Genomic DNA, 20485 nt, shown 5'->3' with positions numbered 1-20485 from the left:
GTACTTCTTCCTCCTATATATATCCACGTACCCCCCAAACATCCAGGAGCACCACGAAAACCTAATTCCACCACCGCAACCTTGTGTACCTGAGAGATCCCATCTTGGGGCCTTTTCCGGAGCTCCGCCGGAGGGGGCATTGATCACGGAGGGCCTCTACATCAACTCCATGGCCTCTCCGGTGATGTGTGAGTAGTTTACTTAAGACCTACGTGTCCATAGTTATTAGCTAGATGGCTTCTTCTCTCTCTTTGGATCTCAATACAAAGTTCTCCTCGATCTTCTTGGAGATCTATTCGATGTAATCTTGTTTTGCTGTGTGTTTGTCGAGATCCGATGAATTGTGGGTTTATGATCCAGATTATCTATGAACAATATTTGATTCTCCTCTGAATTATTTTATGTATGATTGGTTTATCTTTGCAAGTCTCTTCGTATTATCAGTTTGGTTTGGCCTACTAGATTGATCTTTCTTGCAATGGGAGAAGTGCTTAGCTTTGGGTTCAATCTTGCGGTGCTCGATTCCAGTGATAGAAAGGGAACCGACATGTTGTATTGTTGCCATCGAGGATAAAAAGATGGGGTTTATATAATATTGCATGAGTTTATCCCTCTACATCATGTCATCTTCCTTAAAGCATTACTTTGTTCTTATGAACTTAATACTCTAGATGCATGCTGGATAGCGGTCGATGTGTGGAGTAATAGTAGTAGATGCAGAATCGTTTCGGTTACTTGTCTCGGACATGATGCCTATATACATGATCATACCTAGATATTCTCCTAACTATGCTCAATTCTATCAATTGCTCGACAGTAATTCGTTTACCCACCGTAATACTTATGCTCTTGAGAGAAGCCACTAGTGAAACTTATGGACCCCTGGTCTATCTTCCATCATATTAATCTTCCAATACTTAGTTATTTCCTTTTCCGTTTATTTTACTTTGCATCTTTATTTCTCTTTATCATAAAAATACCAAAAATATTATCTTATCATATCTATCAGACCTCACTCTCGTAAGTGACCGTGAAGGGCTTGACAACCCCTTTATCGTGTTGGTTGCAAGGTTCTTATTTGTTTGTGTAGGTGCGTGGGACTTGAGTGTGATCTCCTACTGGATTGATACCTTGGTTCTCAAAAACTGAGGGAAATACTTACGCTCCTTTGCTGCATCACCCTTTCCTCTTCAAGGGAAAACCAACGCAGTGCTCAAGAGGTAGCAAGAAGGATTTCTGGCGCCGTTGCCGGGGAGATTCACGCCAAGTCAAGTCAAGATTTGACTCCCAACAACGAGTCATTTCAGGCGCCATTACCAAGTCAAAACATACCAAGTACCCATCACAAACTCTTATCCCTCGCATTACATTATTTGCCATTTGCCTCTCGTTTTCCTCTCCCCCACTTCACCCTTACCGTTTTATTCGCCCTCTCTCTCCGTTCCCCTTCTCTTTCCCTATTTGCCTCTTTTGCCCGTTTCTTGTTTGCTTGTGTGTTGGATTGCTTGCTTTTCACGATGACTCTACCTAGATTTGGTGATCTTCACCTTAAAAGGTTAGAAGAGATCGAAAGTGTGACGCCCCCAATTTGACCGTACACTAATCATACACGCAAATGTGTACGATCAAGATCAAGGACTCACGGGAAGATATCACAACACAACTCTAGACACAAATTAAAATAATACAAGCTTTATATTACAAGCCAAGGGCCTCGAGGGCTCGAATACATAAGCTCGAAAACACAAGAGTCAGCGGAAGGAAAAATATTTGAGTACAAACATAAGTTAAACAAGTTTGCCTTAAGAAGGCTAGCAAAAACTGGGATACAGATCGAAAGAGGCGCAGGCCTCCTGCCTGGGATCCTCCTAAACTACTCTTGGTCGTCGTCAGCGGCCTGCATGTAGTAGTAGGCACCTCCCGAGTAGTAGCAGTCATCACGACAGTGGCGTCTGGCTCCTGGACTCCAACGTCTGGTCGCAGCAATCGGGTATAGAAAGGGGAAAAGGGGGATCAAAGCAACCGTGAGTACTCATCCAAAGTACTCGCAAGCAAGGAGCTACACTACATATGTATGCATTGGTATCAAATGGAAAAGGGCTAACATATGTGGACTGAATTGCAGAATGCCGGAATAAGAGGGGGATAGCTAGTTCTATTGAAGACTACGTTTCTAGTAACCTCCATCTTGCAGCAGAAGAAGAGAGTAGATGGTAAGTTCACCAAGTAACATCGCATAGCATAATCCTAACCGATGATCCTCCCCTCATCACCATGTGAGAGAGCGATCACCCGTTGTATCTGGCACTTGGAAGGGTGTATTTTATTAAGTATCCAGTTCTAGTTGTCATAAGGTCAAGGTACAACTCCAAGTCCTCCTGTTACCGAAGATCGTGGCTATTCGAATAGATTAACTTCCCTGCAGGGGTGCACCACATTTCCCAACACGCTCGATCCCCTTTGTCCGGACACACTTTTCTGGGTCATGCCCAGCCTCGGAAGATCAACACGTCGCAGCCCTACCTAGGCACAACAGAGAGGTCAGCATGCCGGTCTAAATCCTATGGCACAGGGGTCTGGGCCCATCTCCCATTGCACACCTGCACGTTGCAAGGGCGGCCGGAGAGCAGACCTAGCAACCTCCATTACAAAGGAAGTTGTGTTACGCGGTCCAACCCGGCGCGCGCCGCTTAGTCGCTGACGTCACGAAGGCTTTGGCTGATACCACGACGTCGAGTGCCCATAACTGTTCCCGTGTAGTTGGTTAGTGCGTATAGGCCAGTAGCCAGACTCAGATCAAATACCAAGATCTCGTTTAGCGTGTTATTTAGAAATAACCACGGATGCCGACCAGGGCCAGGCCCACCTCTCTCCTAGGTGGTCTCCGCCTGCCCTGTCGCTCCACCTCAAAGTAACAGTCGGGGGCTGTCGGGAACCTAGGCCCAACTCTACTTGGGTGGAACCACCTGCCCCTTCAGCCCCCAACATCGGAATCACTTGTGGGTACTCAACGAGCCGAGCCGACTTTAGTCACAACATGTATAGTATGTATGCATAGTATAAACCCGTGATCAACACCCGATGTGATCACGGCCCGATAGTATAGCATGGTAGACTGACAAGAATGTAGGGCCACTGATGATAATCTAGCATCCTATACTAAGCATTTAGGATTGCAGGTAAGGTATCAACAGTTGTAGCAACAATGACATGCTATGCATCAGAATAGGATTAACGGAAAGCATTAACATGCTACACTACTCTAATGCAAGCAGTAGAGAGAAGAGTAGGCGATATCTGGTGATCAAGGGGGGCTTGCCTGGTTGCTCTGGCAAGAAAGAGGGGTCATCAACAGCGTAGTCGATCGGGGAACCAGCAGCGGCGTCAATCTCGTAGTCTATCAGAGAGAAGAGGGGGGAGAAACAATGAATATAATGCAAACAGATGCATAGAGATGCATGACATGACAAGTAGCGGTGCTAGGGGTGCCCTAACACGGTATGAGGTGGTACCGGTGAAGGGAGGAAACATCCGGGAAAAATCCCCGGTGTTTCGCGTTTTCGGACAGGTGAAACAGAGGGGGAAAGTTGCATGTTCGCTATGCTAGGGATGTGTGGCGGACGAACGGGCTGCATATCCGGATTCGTCTCGTCGTTCTGAGCAACTTTCATATACAAAGTTTTTCCATTCGAGTTATAGATTATTTTATATGATTTTCTAAACTTTTAATTGATTTTTTGAATTTATTTACTTATTTAAATCCAACATTATCCAGAACAGTGAATGATGACGCAAGCATGACATTAGAGTGATGTCAGCAGGTCAATTGGTCGGTTGACCAGTCAAACCAGACAGGTGGGTCCAGTGGGACCCACATGTCATTGTCAGGGGCACTAATAGGGGGGTTTAGACTAACTAAATGGGTTAATTAGTGGGTGGGGCCCAGTAGTCAGTGAGAGATTAAGGTTTTAATTAACTAATTTAATTAATTAGCAATTTATCTATTTAATTTTATTCGTTTATGGCGTGGGCCCGCATGTTAGTGCCACTGGGCTGCCTAGTCAGTAGTTGACTGGGTCAACCCAGTCAACGGGGCCCCCAGGACCCACTGGTCAGTGACCCAGGGGCGGGGCCCATCGATCCACATCGGCGTCGGCGTTTGGGGAGCTCCGGTGAGCATTCCCGTGGCGGAGGGGCGTCGGGCCTCGCCGGACTCGCCATTCCGGCGATCATTTCGCGCGGGGGCGGTTGCTACGGGACGGGCGCAATGTCGCGCATCCATCTACGGCCTCGGTTGGGGCGGTGGGCGGCCGGAGCGGCGGCGAGGTCGAGCGGGGATGCGGCGATCGAAGTGGGAGGCGGTGGCGCGGGCTGAGCAAAGCCGCGGCGGAGCAGGGGCGATGGGAGGCGGTGACGGGCAGGGGCTCGTCGACCGGTCAGCCGGCGCGCGGGCGACTCGAGCACCGGGCGGCCTCGGGCGGTGCACGACGGGGTGAGCGGAGGCAGGCGGGATCCGCGACGGCCAGCGACAGAAGCAGCGACACGGGCGTACGTGAGCGCCGGCCAGCAGTGTCCCGAGGCGGGCTCGGACGGAGGAGCGCGATGCGGAGGCGGCTCGGGCACGAGTGAGGGGGGGCGTAGGGAAGCGCCGGCAGCGGTGGGTTGCAGCAGGCGAGGAGCAGCGGCAGGAGCAGTACGTGGCGACAGCGGGCAAGGGCGGACGACAGCGGGTGCGGGCGCGCACGCGCGGGCACGCAAGCGGGCACAGAGGCGCGCGGGGGTGCAGGGGAGCGCCCAGGCGACAGCTGTGGCTAGTGGCGGCAAGCAACAGTAGGGGCGGAGCAGCAAGCAGAGAGCAGCGCGGCTGCGGCGGAGCTCTACATCGGTACGGCGAGGGCGCGGCCAGGAAGCTGCGAGTGCACGCGCGAGGAGCGGCCAGGGCACTGCCGACACGCGGGTTGGGCACGTGGTGTGGGCGCGGCCATGCCGCGATGCGCGCGAGCTTGCAGAATGTAAGGCTACGGCGGATGGTGGTTCTAGGGGTCGCGGGAACGGTTGCTAAGACACGGAATTGGAGGGGTGGGAGGAGGGGGAGCACGCGGTGCTCACCGCCGTTGCTGGGAAGGCCCGAGGGAGAGTTGAGGCGGCCGGAGACGGCGACGATGGGCAGCGGCCTGAGGAAGAAGCCAAGCTCGGGGCGGTGTCATGGAGGCTTCTGGGTCCTCGTGGCTCGGCGTAGAGGAAGAAGGGGAGGTCGCGGAGGTCGGGGACACGCCGACGAGGTCGGAGGGGCTCGGTGGCCGTGGCGGTGCGGCGTTGGGACGGAGTGGATCTGGCACGGGAGAGAGTGAGGGAAGGCGAGATCTAGGGGGAGCAGATCTGGGAGGCGAGTGGGCGAGTGGGAGGGGGGATCGTGGAGGCGGGGGCGCTAGAGGCCTTAACCTCCCCGCGGCAACGCCGGCGAGCTGGTCGGGGTCGACCTCGCCCCTGTAGCGACACGGAGCAGAGGAATGGGAAGGGAGGGAGCGACCGGTGGAGGGTTTAGGTGGGCTTGTTGGGCCGTTTTTGCTAATGGGCCACATGGCCCAGTAGATTAGTTTTGTTTTCATTTTCTTTTGTCTTTCCTTTTGTTTTCTATTTCATTGCTATTTTATTTTAAGTTCCTATTTATTTCAGTATTATAAAAATGAACACTAGCACCTAAAGTTGTACTTATAATCATACTACTGCCACATTAATTCTCAACCCAAAAAAATAGTTTAATATTTTATAAAATTCAATAGGCATTTATTTAATTGTTTTAACTACTATTTTAATTATCTTAGATCCTTTAAACATTTTAACAAAGTTTGGTTTCTCCACCATAATTACCTATACAATATTTGGCTCACTCCGAACATTTTAGTTTTAATATTTGAAGACTTTTATTGTTTGCTTGATTTTGAATTTTAATTTCGAATCGGTTTTGAGCTAACGCGAGACTTAACAACAGTAACCGAGGTGACATGGCATCATTATGAGGGGGTTACTGTAGCTTAATTATCCGGACGTCACAGAAAGCAACGTTATGTGTTTTATGACTTTACAATTTGAGCATAATAATTTCTTTAGGAACGAGCTTAAGGAACAAAAAAGCTTTATGGGTTATATGAATAAAGAGCTCGATTATATGTGTACAGAATTTTATGGTTTGAAATCTCAGATTGCTCATCTCGAAAAATTAATTGTTGAAGTCTCGGATAGGCAGGCCACCTTAGTTATTAAGATGGCCGCTAAGCCAGAAAACTTTCATGAAAATAAAGATGAAGATCTAAAATTTATTGATGTGTCTCCTATTAAATCTTTGTTTTGCAATATGAATCTTGATAATGATGAGATTGAAGATGAGCCACCTTTACCTAGAAGGCGTTCCAAAAATTCGGAGTCTTTAGATCTTGATACTAAAATTGTTAAATTGGGATTGAAGAGGTCAAAACTTTAAATAGTAATGAACTCACTATTTTGGATTTCAAGGAATTTAATTATGATAATTGCTCTTTGATAGATTGTATTTCCTTGTTGCAATCCGTGCTAAATTCTCCTCATGCTTATAGTCAAAATAAAGCTTTTACTAAACATATCATTGATGCTTTGATGCAATCTTATGAAGAAAAACTTGAGTTGGAAATTTATATCCCTACAAAATTTATGATGAGTGCGAACCTACAATAAAAATTAAAATTAAGGATCATGAGTGCTATGCTTTGTGCGATTTGGGTACTAGTGTTTCCACGATTCCAAGAACTTTGTGTGATTTGCTAGGTTTCCGTGATTTTGATGATTGTTCTTTAAACTTGCACCTTGCAGATTCCACTATTAAGAAACCTATGGGAAGAATTAATGATGTTCTTATTGTTGCAAATAGGAACTATGTGCCCGTAGATTTCATTGTTCTTTATATAGATTGCAATCCTTCAGGTCCTATATTCTTGGTAGACCTTTCCTTAGAATGATTGGTGCAATTATTGATATGAAAGAAGGGAATATTAGATTCCAATTTCCGTTAAGGAAAGGCATGGAACACTTCCCTAGAACAAAAATTAAATTACCATATGAATCTATTATGAGAGCCACTTATGGATTGTCTACCAAAGATGGCAATACCTAGATCTATCTTCGCTTTTATGCCTAGCTAGGGGCGTTAAATGATAGCGCTTGTTGGGAGGCAACCCAATTTTATTTTTATTGCTTGCTTTTTGCTCCTGTTTAGTAATAAATAATTTATCTAGCCTCTGTTTTGGCTGTGTTTTTGTGTTTAATTAGTGTTTGTGCCAAGTAGAACCGTTGGGAAGACTTGGGGAAAGTCTTTTTGATCTTGCTGTAAAAAACAGAAACTTTAGCGCTCACGAGAATCGCTGCCACTTTTATTTGGAAGGTGCTATTTAGTTTATTCTTTTTGCAAATGATTAATAGATAAATTAATCACGTCCAGAAATTTATTTTAGAATTTTTGGGGTTCCATAACTTGTGTTAGCTATATATTACTACAGACTGTTCTGTTTTTGATAGATTTTGTTTTTCTTGTGTTGTTTGCTTATTTTGATGAATCTATGGCTAGTAAAAGAGTTTATAAACCATAGAGAAGTTGGAATACATTAGGTTTAACACAAATATAAATAAAGAATGAGTTCATTACATTACCTTGAAGTGGTGTTTTGTTTTCTTTCGCTAACGGAGCTCACGAGATTTTCTATTTGAGTTTTGTGTTGTGAAGTTTTCAAGTTTTGGATAAAATTTGATGGATTATGGAACAAAGAGTGGCAAGAGCCTAAGCTTGGGGATGACCATGGAACCCCAAGGTAAAATTCAAGGACACCAAAAAGCCTAAGCTTGGGGATGCCCCAGAAGGCATCCCCTCTTTCGTCTTCGTCTATCGGTAACTTTACTTGGAGCTATATTTTTATTCACCACATGATATGAGTTTTGCTTGGAGCATCTTGTATAATTTGAGTATTTGATTTTTAGTTTAACACAATCATCCTTGCTGTACACACCTTTTGAGAGATACTCACATGATTTCAAATTTATTAGAATACTCTATGTGCTTCACTTATATCTTTTGAGCTATATAGTTTTTGCTCTAGTGCTTCACTTATATCTTTTAGAGCACGGTGGTGGATTTGTTTTATAGAAACTATTGTTATCTCATACTTCACTTATATTATTTTGAGATTCTTTTAGAACAACATGGCAATAATAAAAACTTTCATACAAGTGCATTGAATACTATGAGAAGTTTGATACTAGATAATTGTTTTGATATATGGAGATGGTGATATTAGAGTCATGCTAGTTGAGTAGTTGTGAATTTTAGAAATACTTGTGTTGAAGTTTGTGATTCCCGTAGCATGCACGTATGGTGAACCGTTATGTGATGAAGTCGGAGCATGATTTATTTATTGATTGTCTTCCTTATGAGTGGCGGTCGGGGACGAGCGATGGTCTTTTCCTACCAATCTATCCCCCTAGGAGCATGCGCATAATACTTTGTTTCGATAACTAATAGATTTTTGCAATAAGTATGTGAGTTCTTTATGACTAATGTTGAGTCCATGGATTATACGCACTCTCACCCTTCCACCATTGCTAGCCTCTCTAGTATCGCGCAACTTTCGTCGATACCATAAACCCACCATATACCTTCCTCAAAACAGCCACCATACCTACCTATTATGGCATTTCCATAGCCATTCCGAGATATATTGCCATGCATTTTCCACCGTTCCGTTATTATGACACGCTTCATCATTGTCATATTGCTTGCATGATCATGTAGTTGACATCGTATTTGTGGCAAATCCACCATTCATAATTCTTCATACATGTCACTCATGCATCATTGCACATCCCGGTACACCGCCGGAGGCATTCACATAGAGTCATATTTTGTTCTAAGTATTGAGTTGTAATTCTTGAGTTGTAACTAAATAAAGTGTGATGATCATCATTATTAGAGCATTGTCCCAAGTGAGGAAAGGATGATGGAGACTATGATTCCCCCACAAGTCGGGATGAGACTCCGGACGAAAAATAAAAAAATAAAAAGAGGCCAAAAAGAAAAAAAGAAAAAAAAAGAGAAAGAAGGCCCAAATAAAAAATGAGAGAAAAAGAGAGAAGGGACAATGCTGCTATCCTTTTTCCACACTTGTGCTTCAAAGTAGCACCATGTTCTTCATATAGAGAGTCTCCTATGATATCACTTTCATATACTAGTGGGAATTTTTCATTATAGAACTTGGCTTGTATATTCCAATGATGGGCTTCCTCAAAATGCCCTAGGTCTTCGTGAGCAAGCAAGTTGGATGCACACCCACTTAGTTTCTTTTGTTGAGCTTTCATATACTTATAGCTCTAGTGCATCCATTGCATGGCAATCCCTACTCACTCACATTGATATCTATTAATGGGCATCTCCGTAGCCCATTGATACGCCTAGTTGATGTGAGACTATCTTCTCCCTTTTTGTCTTCTCCATAACCACCATTCTATTCCACCATAGTGCTATATTCATGGCTCACGCTCATATATTGCATGAAGATTGAAAAAATTTGAGAACATCAAAAGTATTAAACAATTGCTTGGCTTGTCATCGGGGTTGTGCTTGATTTAAATATTTTGTGTGGTGAAGATAGAGCATAGCCAGACTATATGATTTTGTAGGGATAACTTTCTTTGGCCATGTTATTTTGAGAAGACATGATTGCTAAGTTAGTATGCTTGAAGTATTATTATCTTTATGTCAATATTAAACTTCTATCTTGAATCTTTCGGATCTGAACATTCATGCCACAATAAAGAAAAATTACATTGAGAAATATGTTAGAAAGCATTCCACATCAAAAATTCTTCTTTTATCATTTACCTACTCGAGGACGAGCAGGAATTAAGCTTGGGGATGCTTGATACGTCTCCAACGTATCTATAATTTTTTATTGCTATATGCCATTATATTATCTGTTTTGTATGTTAATGGGCTTTATTTTACACTTATATATCATTTTTGGGACTAACCTACTAACCGGAGGCCCAGCCCAAACTGTTGTTTTTTGCCTATTTTAGGGTTTCAAAGAAAAGGAATATCAAACGAAGTCCAAACGGAATGAAACCTTCGGGAACGTGATTTTCTCAACAAACGTGATCCAAGAGACTTGAAGTGGGCGTCAAGAAACAAGGGAGGAAGGCACAAGGCAGGGGGGCGTGCCTACCCCCCTAGGCGCGCCCTCTACCCTCGTGGGCCCTCCGTTGCTCCACCGACGTACTTCTTCCTCCTATATATATCCAAGTACCCCCAACCATCCAGGAGCACCATGAAAACCTAATTCCACCGCCGCAACCTTCTGTACCCGAGAGATCCCATCTTGGGGCCTTTTCCAGAGCTCCACCAGAGGGGGCATTGATCACAGAGGGCCTCTACATCAACTCCATGGCCTCTCCGGTGATGTGTGATTAGTTTACTTCAGACCTACGGGTCCATAGTTATTAGCTAGATGGCTTATTCTCTCTCTTTGGATCTCAATATAAAGTTCTCCTCGATCTTCTTGGAGATCTATTCGATGTAATCTTCTTTTGTGGTGTGTTTGTCGAGATCCGATGAATTGTGGGTTTATGATCCAGATTATCTATGAACAATATTGGATTCTGCTCTGGATTCTTTTATGTATGATTGGTTTATCTTTGCAAGTCTCTTCGAATTATCAGTTTGGTTTGGCCTACTAGATTGATCTTTCTTGCAATGGGAGAAGTGCTTAGCTTTGGGTTCAATCTTGCGGTGCTCGATCCCAGTGACAGAAAGGGAACCGACATGTATTGTATTAGTGTCATCGAGGATAAAAAGATGGGTTTATATAATATTGCATGAGTTTATCCCTCTACATCATGTCATCTTCCTTAAAGCATTACTCTGTTCTTATGAACTTAATACTCTAGATGCATGTTGGATAGCGGTCGATGTGTGGAGTAATAGTAGTAGATGCAGAATCGTTTCGGTCTACTTGTCTTGGACGTGATGTCGATATACATGATCATACCTAGATATTCTCATAACTATGCTCAATTCTATCAATTGCTCAATAGTAATTCGTTTACCCACCGTAATACTTATGCTCTTGAGAGAAGCCACTAGTGAAACCTATGGCCCCCGGGTCTATCTTCCATCATATTAATCTTCCAATACTTAGTTATTTCCTTTGTCGTTTATTTTACTTTGCATCTTTATTTCTCTTTATCATAAAAATACCAAAAATATTATCTTATCATATCTATCAAATCTCACTCTCGTAAGTGACCGTGAAGGGCTTGACAACCCCTTTATCACATTGGTTGCGAGGTTCTTATTTGTTTGTGTAGGTGTGTGGGACTTGAGAGTGATCTCCTACTAGATTGATACCTTGGTTCTCAAAAACTGAGGGAAATACTTACGCTACTTTGTTGCATCACCCTTTCCTCTTCAAGGGAAAACCAACGCAATGCTCAAGAGGTAGCAGAGACTGAAGGAAATATGCCCTAGAGGCAATAATAAAGTTATTATTTATTTCCTCATATCATGATAAATGTTTATTATTCATGCTATAATTGTATTAACCGGAAACATAATGCATGTGTGAATACATAGACAAACATTGTGTCACTAGTATGACTCTACTTGACTAGCTCGTTGATCAAAGATGGTTGAGTTTCCTAGCTATAGACATGAGTTGCCATTTGATTAACGGGATCACATCATTAGGAGCATGATGTGATTGACTTGACCCATTCCGTTATCATAGCACTTGATCGTTTAAGTTTACTGCTATTGCTTTCTTCATGACTTATACATGTTCCTATGACTATGAGATTATGCAACTCCCGATTACCAGAGGAACACTTTTTGTGCTACCAAACGTCACAACATAACTGGGTGATTATAAAGGTGCTCTACAGATGTCTCCGATGGTACTTGTTGAGTTGGCATAGATCAATATTAGAATTTGTCACTCCGATTGTCGGAGAGGTATCTTTGGGCCCTCTCGGTAATGCACATCACTATAAGCCTTGCAAGCAATGCAACTAATGAGTTAGTTGCGGGATAGTGCATTACAGAACGAGTAAAGAGACTTGCCGGTAACGAGATTGAGCTAGGTATTTAGATACCGACGATCGAATCTCGAGCAAGTAACATACCGATGACAAAGGGAACAACGTATGTTGTTATGTGGTTTGACCGATAAAGATCTTCGTAGAATATGTAGGAGCCAATATGAACATCCAGGTTCTACTATTGGTTATTGACCGGAGACGTGTCTCGGTCATGTCTACATAGTTCTCGAACCCGTAGGGTCCGCACGCTTAAAGTTCTGTGACGATCGGTATTATGAGTTTATATGTTTTGATGTACCGAAGGTAGTTCGGAGTCCCGGATGTGATCACAGACATGATAAGGAGTCTCGAAATGCTCGAGACATAAAGATTGATATATTGGAAGGTTATATTCGGACACCGAAAGGGTTCCGGGGGTTACCAGATAAATACCGGAGTACCGGGGGTTACCGGACCCCCCCCCCCCCCGGGGGGGGGGCTTAATGGGCCTACATGGGCCTTAGTGGCACTAGAGGGAAGCAAGGGAAGTGTGCCCCCCTCCAAGGCCCAAACCGAATTGGTTTAGGGCAAAGGGGGTCGGCCCCCCTCTTTCCTTCTCCTCCTCTCCCTTTCCTTCCCCCTCTCCTACTCCTACTAGGAAAGGAGGAGTCCTACTCCCGATGGGAGTAGGACTCCCCCCTTGGCGCGCCCTCCTTGGTCGGCCGCCACTCCCCCCTTGCTCCTTTATATACGGGGGCAAGGGGGCACCTCTAAACACACAAGTTGGTCATTGATCTCTCCCAGCCGTGTGCGGTGCCCCCCTCCACCATAATCCATCTCGGTCATATTGTAGCGGTGCTTAGGCGAAGCCCTGCGATGGTAGTTTCATCAACATCGTCACCACGCCATCGTGCTGACGAAACTCTCCCTCGAGCTCTACTGGGTCGTGAGTTCGCGGGAGGATCCTCCAAAGATGTGGGAAAGAATTGGGGTGCAAAGGGGACATGTATGTGTTGATTTCACCCTAACCTTTCCGATACGGGCCCCCTCTTGATAGTACGGTGTTTCCTACGACTCAAGTCCACCAAAACTGAAACGAAGGAAACACGCCGTCTTCTCCTTAAACACCGAGGGGAAAAGAATCGTCTCGTGCCAATGAATAAATATTTGAAAGCTCAAAGCACACGATTAGTCCGCAAAACCATTATCAACAATCACCAAAACCACTTAGAGAGAGACATGACCTAATAGTAGTGTCTCATTTTTGTTAGAACAAGGTTAACAATACATCCAATAACCAGCTACAAGGAGTTGCCACATCACCTATAGTCAGTCTAATAGTCGACATGTATAGTAGCAAATTATAAATATGTACTACTTTACTAACAACTGATTTACCTTAGAACCTCACAAGGTGTTATGATTCCTAAAAAATGTGTTAGGACTATTATTAACATGTTTTTAGAGAACCTATCAACGTGGTTTCTTGGAGTCAGTTTTAAAATAGATAGGGATAGGGATAGATATGATAATGAAGTAATAAATTGAGTCAATCCTTTATTAATGATGATAGTTAATTTTAGTATAAAGAGATATGACAATGATGTAATAAATTGAGTCAACCCTTTATTAATGATGATAGTTAATTTTAATATAAAGAGATACGACAATTATGTTGCTACATTACTGCACTAGTCTCTCTCATCCATGGTGTCCATTTCGCGACCGCTATGTGCATGTGTACGCTTATAAGGATGAATGTACATGTGTGTATGTGACTATATGCGTTTGTACTATTTCTTTAAAAAGTATATTATTTGTGGACGCGGCGTCTTGCAACTGGGGCTCAGATGAGCCCGGGGATGAACAGTAAAATCAAATAAAATAGAGAAAAAACAAAAAATCCGAAATAAAATTATGGTGCATGATGCTCCTGTGTGTGAACACTGTGCAAAAATCTTGTGAAGTTTTGACATTCGAGGAGCTGATGGAAAAAAGAAAAATTCCAAATGTCTGAGAAACTTTTCAAAATCGCACTGTTCACGCCTGATTTTGTATTTTTTGCCATGAGCTCCTCGCATGTCCAAACTTAAAAAAATGCACAGAGTTCACGCAGAGGAGCATCTTGCATCACAAAAAACTTGGATTTTTTGAATGTTTTTCTATTTTATTTCAGTTTACTGTTTACCAGTTGCATCTGAGCTCGGTTCCGGATTGAATATCAATTATTTGTTCTATTCTCACGCTTGTTCTCTTGGAGCTCTAGAAACATAGGAATGACATAGTCTCTAATCGTGCTTCGCCATTAGAGGTGATGGTTATTAGCAAGGTGGTTCAAGATAGTAGAACGTGGCATCACGCATGAATTTTTCGGAGACTACGAGCCCTTCACCAGGGTGTCAAATGAGTGGAGCATTCCAGTATAATTAATTTCCTTTAGGGAGGTTGGTTCAAGTATTGAGTGCATTGAGTTGATGTACTAAACATGTCAATGAGGCTAGCTTTCTAAGAATTTCCCATTCTAATATATGATGCGGCATGTTTCTGTGTATTCTAGAAAAGCAATGACACCGACGTAATTTAAAGAGTCAATCCGTTATTGATGATGATAGTGACTTATACCATCAGATTAGTTGTTTTGATGTAATATTGTCATCTCACTTTATTTTCAATTAAAACCTACTGGAAACCACATTAAGCCATGCCATCATTTAAACTAGAACCTTACAATAAACACAACCGTGTCACCATGAACATCCATGAAAATACTAACTGTCAAAAGGCAAATTAGTTGACTCGAATCTCCACAGCTGCAAAGGACTAATAGCGACTTCAAAAAATAAAGTTTGTGATGGTTGTCATGCACATCTCCGTATAAGGCGATGGTTGTCGGCTTGGCGCACCAAGAGGCGCCTTTGCTCCCTTCTTGCTTTTGGCGCCTCATCCTCCTCGTGCTAGCTGCGGAAACAGGCCAAGACAACAGAGCAACAAAGCTCTTGAGCCCCGAGAATCTCCTCCTATTCTACTAGGAGGTAGACATGTTTCATTGCCCATGATAAATATGCTCCACGGGTTATTGCCCATATGCATCCGAGTTGCCATGTTTGCCGACAATGTATGACCACTTTGGAGTTCACCTCCGGCGACAAATGGCACCATTAGGGATATAGCCAACCCAAGGGGTCAGTGTGGACCAACACTGCAAATACTAATATAAATTTAAAAAAATATGTGTCATATATAGGCTTCGAGAAATTTCTAGGATGATCCATGGACCACCTTGTTCATCCCCTAGCTACACCCATGTGCACTATAACTTTCTGCATTATGCTCCATCTCAATGCATGTATCTTTGACCTAAAAGGGTATGCTCCATCTCGATGCATGTATCTTTGCCCTAAAAGCATGTTTACTTAGTCTGATACATTTGACCATTCTTAAAAAGCATTTCTTGGTCTCCATTAGCTAGTGGAATCCTCTGCACCAATAACATGTCGCAAACTTCGTAGGTACAGCTACACATGAATGGGGTGCATTCATACACTAGATTATTTTCTGCCATTTTGTATTTAACCTAATTGGCGTAGAAATTTCCCATGTGATCGCTTCTTCTGTCTCTCATGTTTTTCATCGCCTATTCCAAGGCTAGGCTCTATCTCTCTCGTTTTTCACTGCCTATTCCAAGGCTAGGCTAAATTTCAAATAATGTTTGAACAAGTTTAGTTTGTGCTATTGTCTAGAAAAAAATCAAATTACTTTTCTTAGGAAGGGGTTTAAATATTTTCCCATGAATCTTCCATTAGTTCGGACATTTCTTCAAAGAATACATAATTTTATTCAAGCTTTCCTATTATTGAATACAATTTTAATTATTTTAATAAACACAAAATTTCTCATATATTTCAATTTTTTAGTTTTGTTTCATGAAATTTACGAAACTTCTTTTAAAAATCGGTTATTTAATCAGATGCCGATCAACTTCATAAAAAATTCACGCAATTCTAAATATTTCTTTTGACTGTAATAATATTTCACGAGAATGTGCATGACATCGGAGAATGGTAAACCTTATTGAAGGTTCAAGTGGTATTTTTTCCGATAAAGGGTTCAAGTGGTATTGGTTTGTTGGAAACTTGGAATCACCCATAACTATCTATGAAGATAATGTTGCTTGTATTGCTGAAATGCAAACAAGTTACATAAAGAACAATATTTAAGAACACAATGTTCCTAAATTATTTACCACGGTGAGTTACAGAAAGAAAAAACATGGAAAGATTTTGCAAACCAAGTCCCCCCATAATCTCGCCGCTTTATAACACTTTCATGATCCCACACCATATTCTTAATATTGCACCATTTTTCCCTTATAGGTTTTACCCAAATGGTTTCAAATAAAAACACCCACACATGTCACTTCAGTTCCTCCTTGGTTTTCCCGATGTGTTTCTAACGGCATTGGCATGTACGTTGATGGGGCCGGACGAGGTTGACGCCATTTCATTTTCTCCTTAAGTGGCCCATTCATTCCGCCGGCAACAGGCTACAGTAGCTCGGGCTGCACTTATTTGCACGGATGCTACGCTACAGTAGGTTTTCCAAGAAGAGCATGCGCGCACGAACTTTGCATGCGCGCCCTGCCCTGCCCTGCCCAAGGCGAGCGCGCACGAGTTAGGCAAAAGACCTCGGGGGCCAGACTCTTTCCGTGTTCTTCCCACGGCACGGCGGTATAAATTGCCGGCGCGCCATATTTGTCTGCCCGGCCGGCGGCAAAAAAGATCATTTCGGTCGATAGCTAGCCCCCTGCTCGAGCCCCATGCATGCAACTTCTTCGCAGCCTCCCTCCACCCCGGCCCCTGCCGATCAGCTCCGCCATCACAGAGCCTTGTAGGTGACTTACTCGCCTGGTGATTAGCAGGCAGGAAGTAGCTGGTTTCTAACCCGGCGCACCGGCCACCTACTCGCCATCTCCTCCGGCTCTACACCGCGGCAGCGGCATCGATCGATTTACCCTCTGCGCGTACCTAGCCCGTACCTGACCCTCCTTGGCGCCATGGGGAGCTCGTGCGTGAACCTCTCCCGCGCCGTCGCGGCCGCGAGGCGCCCGGGCTTCGCCACCGCCGGTGGCGCCGGCGGCCACGGGAGGAGCGTGGTTGCATTGTCGTCGTCGTCGTCGTCGAGGAGGCGCACCGCGGCTGACGGTGGCGTGTCGTGCGGCATCGCCAACGGGTACCTGGGCGGCTCCTCGGGCGGGTCGCGGCCGCCTTCCTTGCCGGTGCACGGCAAGAGCTCCGGGCCCGGTTCGGCGCGGGAGGCGGGTGGTGATCACGATCGCGCTGACGGGCTCGGGATCCAGGAGTTCCTTGGCGGCAAGAACTTCCTCATCACCGGCGGGACCGGCTTCCTAGCAAAAGGTACGTTTATGTCGCCACCTTCATAGTTTTCTCTGCCTCCACCTGATTTTTCGTGCTCGATTTCGTTTCGAATTTATTTATCTGCCGTGTCAGTTCTGATCGAGAAAATCTTGAGGACGAACCCTGACGTGGGCAAGATGTACGTGCTGATCAAGGCCAAGGACAGCGAGACGGCACTGCAGAGACTGCAAAATGAGGTATGATGACTAGAATACCCTAACCCTACCAGTTCTTGTTCTTCATCCAAACGATGATATTCTTTTCCATTTTTCATTCATGCAGGTGGTAGACACGGAGCTGTTCAAGCGCCTGCAGGAGATCCACGGGGACGACTACCACGGATTCATAACCAGGAAGCTTGTCCCCGTAGTTGGCGACGTCCGGGAGGCCAACATCGGCATTGCCCCCGAGCTGGCCGATGAGATCGCGGAGCGGGTGGACATCATCGTCAACTCCGCCGCCAACACCACCTTCGACGAGAGGTTCGTCCTTCTATAATACGTCTACTTGTCTTCTAGCTAGCTGTTTGCACTGCTCCAAGATTCAGTGACTCCATCGTGACCAAAAGAAATTTACATCTGAATATTCAACCAGGTATGATGTTGCCATGGACATCAACACCGTGGGGCCGTTCCGGATAATGAGCTTCGCGCATCGGTTTCGAAGGCTGAAGCTCTTCCTGCAAGTGTCGACAGGTCAGGCTCATGCCATCTGCCAAATGAATCCTCTCCGCGTGAAAGCGATGTTTACTTAGAATTTTCCCTTTGGAGGGGTTTCCAACGGTTGTGTTGCATGACATATCCATGCATGATCGCAGCGTATGTGAACGGGCAAAGGCAGGGTGTCGTGCTGGAGAAGCCATTTCAGTTGGGTGACACCATAGGGAAAGAGTCAGCTGGATCCTCGGATTCTTCGGAGCAGCACAAGAACGCCGTGCTGGACATCGAGGCGGAGATCAAGCTGGCCTTCGACTCGAGAAGGCGACCCGACGATGACTCGGCTTCTTTCTCTCAGGAGATGAAGGATCTAGGGCTAGAGAGGTAAGCAACACATACATTTCTTGCCATTATTACCTCCTTGGTCTCCGTCTGAAGATGCAATATTCATTTGATTTGCTTTACGTGCTGGTTGTAGAGCGAAGCTCCATGGGTGGCAAGACACCTATGTGTTCACCAAGGCCATGGGGGAGATGGTGATCAACAGCATGCGAGGGGAGATCCCCGTGGTCACCATCAGGCCCAGCGTCATTGAGAGCACCTGGAGAGACCCCTTCCCGGGCTGGATGGAAGGGAACAGGTACGTGCTTGAGTGTAGAATGTGGTACAATCTTGCAGAGTTCATCAACATTCTGTTCTGATTTCCATTGGCGAATTGATTTGCTCGACCAGGATGATGGACCCTGTCGTCCTCTACTACGGCAAAGGCCAGCTGAGCGGGTTCCTCGCCGATCCGGCCGGAGTCCTAGACGTGGTAATCAGTTACACATTCTCTTGGCAAACGTAGTAGTGAAACCATGGAGCTGATCTTGCAGACGCTAATGGCTTTTCTGTTGTGTCGTTTGGCAAGGTTCCGGCGGACATGGTGGTGAACGCGACGCTGGCGACGATGGCGAAGCACGGGCGGGCGGCGGAGGGGGGAATGCACGTGTACCACGTGGCCTCGTCGACGGTGAACCCGCTGGTGTTCGGCGACCTGAGCCGGTTCCTGTTCCAGCACTTCACGCGGAGCCCCTACAGCGATGCGGCGGGGCAGCCCATCGCCGTGCCGCCCATGCGCCTCTTCGACACCATGGAGCAGTTCGCCAGCTACGTCGAGACGGACGCGCTGCTGCGGAGCGCCAGGGCCGGCGTCCCCGCCGGCGAGCGCCTCTCCCAGCGCCTCCAGGAGCTCTGCGCCAAGTCCGTCGAGCAGACCATCCACCTCGGCAGCATCTACCAGCCCTACACCTTCTACACCGGCAGGTCATCTCTCTCTCTCTCCCCCACCCATGGCCAAGCAGACCCATGTAGCATCATTTATATGCTCTGTTTGCTCAAGCTGCTACGACGATCTATGCAGGTTCGACAATGGCAACACGGAGGAGCTCATGGCAGAGATGTCGACAGAGGAGAAGGCGGTGTTCCACTTCGACGTGAGGAGCATCGACTGGACGGACTACATCACCAACGTCCACATCCCAGGGCTCAGGAAGCACGTCATGAAAGGGAGGGGCATCGCTGCGGAATCGCCACCCTCCACGGTGCTCGCCGCCACCTCCACCTCCACGGAGTGAACCCACTGCCTTCACACCGAACATGGAAATGCGCCGCAGCGTGTACACTAGAGTTAGATTGTATCATGTGCCTAAGTACGTGATCCACTGAAGAAACACATTTGGCTATGTGTTAGCAGCAACTTAACTAAGGTTGATGTCATTCTGTCGATTGATTCTGCATTATAGACCTGTTTGTCCTAAACAACAGAAAATACTTGTTCTCCTCTCTGCATGTAATTTCTTATCGTGTATTTGTGGGAAAACAAAGCTTTGGAAATACCGAAATATGATTTAATTAACTGTATCTTACAGTCGATAATACAGATTACAAGCCTAGTGATACAAGCTTAAGCTACATATAGGAGTTCAGTCTTTGCCAATGTAAAATGCCATGCCTCTATGAAATTGCCAAAGTATAGAGGGAGAGGGTGCATGGATGGCCCTTTCTTCACCTGGGACTCAGAGCAGGTGGCTGCATGAAGCTTCTTTTGTTTCAGGATGGCAGCAGTCTTTTGGATTGACCAATGGGGGTCAATTTTACACAGGGCTCTGGTACACCCCATTGTTATTGTTTGTTGGCTCATGTGCAGATTTGGATCCAGCAGAATCTCACTGATCGGTGCGGACTATCGCAATACAAGCTGAGAAATGGTGTAGCCAGTTTACTCAAAGGAAATAATCAGGCGTTCTCCTTGTCACGTCTGGCTCACCTCTCCGAGGGGCT

The 20485-nt window shown here is 45.3% G+C and overlaps 2 protein-coding genes across 2 annotated transcripts in view; one reads left to right on the top strand and one right to left on the bottom strand.

Moving 5' to 3' along the window:
- Nucleotides 1-16760: 16760 nt before the first annotated feature.
- LOC119284634 (fatty acyl-CoA reductase 2, chloroplastic-like) lies at nt 16761-20046 on the top strand. The gene is made up of 9 exons (XM_037563782.1): nt 16761-17507; nt 17601-17704; nt 17790-17989; nt 18102-18202; nt 18325-18547; nt 18642-18803; nt 18896-18977; nt 19074-19468; nt 19566-20046. The coding sequence occupies exons 1-9, from the start codon at nt 17147-17149 to the stop codon at nt 19777-19779; spliced, it is 1842 nt and encodes a 613-aa protein (XP_037419679.1). The 5' UTR covers nt 16761-17146; the 3' UTR covers nt 19780-20046.
- Nucleotides 20037-20485, bottom strand: part of LOC119284635 (serine/threonine-protein phosphatase PP2A-4 catalytic subunit-like) — a 5215-nt gene continuing 4766 nt past the window's right edge. The window contains exon 11 of the mRNA XM_037563785.1: nt 20037-20483. Coding sequence (XP_037419682.1) covers nt 20428-20483 — 56 coding nt within the window. The 3' untranslated portion in view covers nt 20037-20427. The remainder of the gene's footprint in view (nt 20484-20485) is intronic.

This window comes from Triticum dicoccoides, chromosome 4A (assembly GCF_002162155.2).
Source record: "Triticum dicoccoides isolate Atlit2015 ecotype Zavitan chromosome 4A, WEW_v2.0, whole genome shotgun sequence".
Lineage (NCBI taxonomy): Eukaryota > Viridiplantae > Streptophyta > Magnoliopsida > Poales > Poaceae > Triticum > Triticum dicoccoides.
Note: the sequence above shows the minus strand (reverse complement) of the source record. Positions and strands in the feature narration are given on the sequence as shown.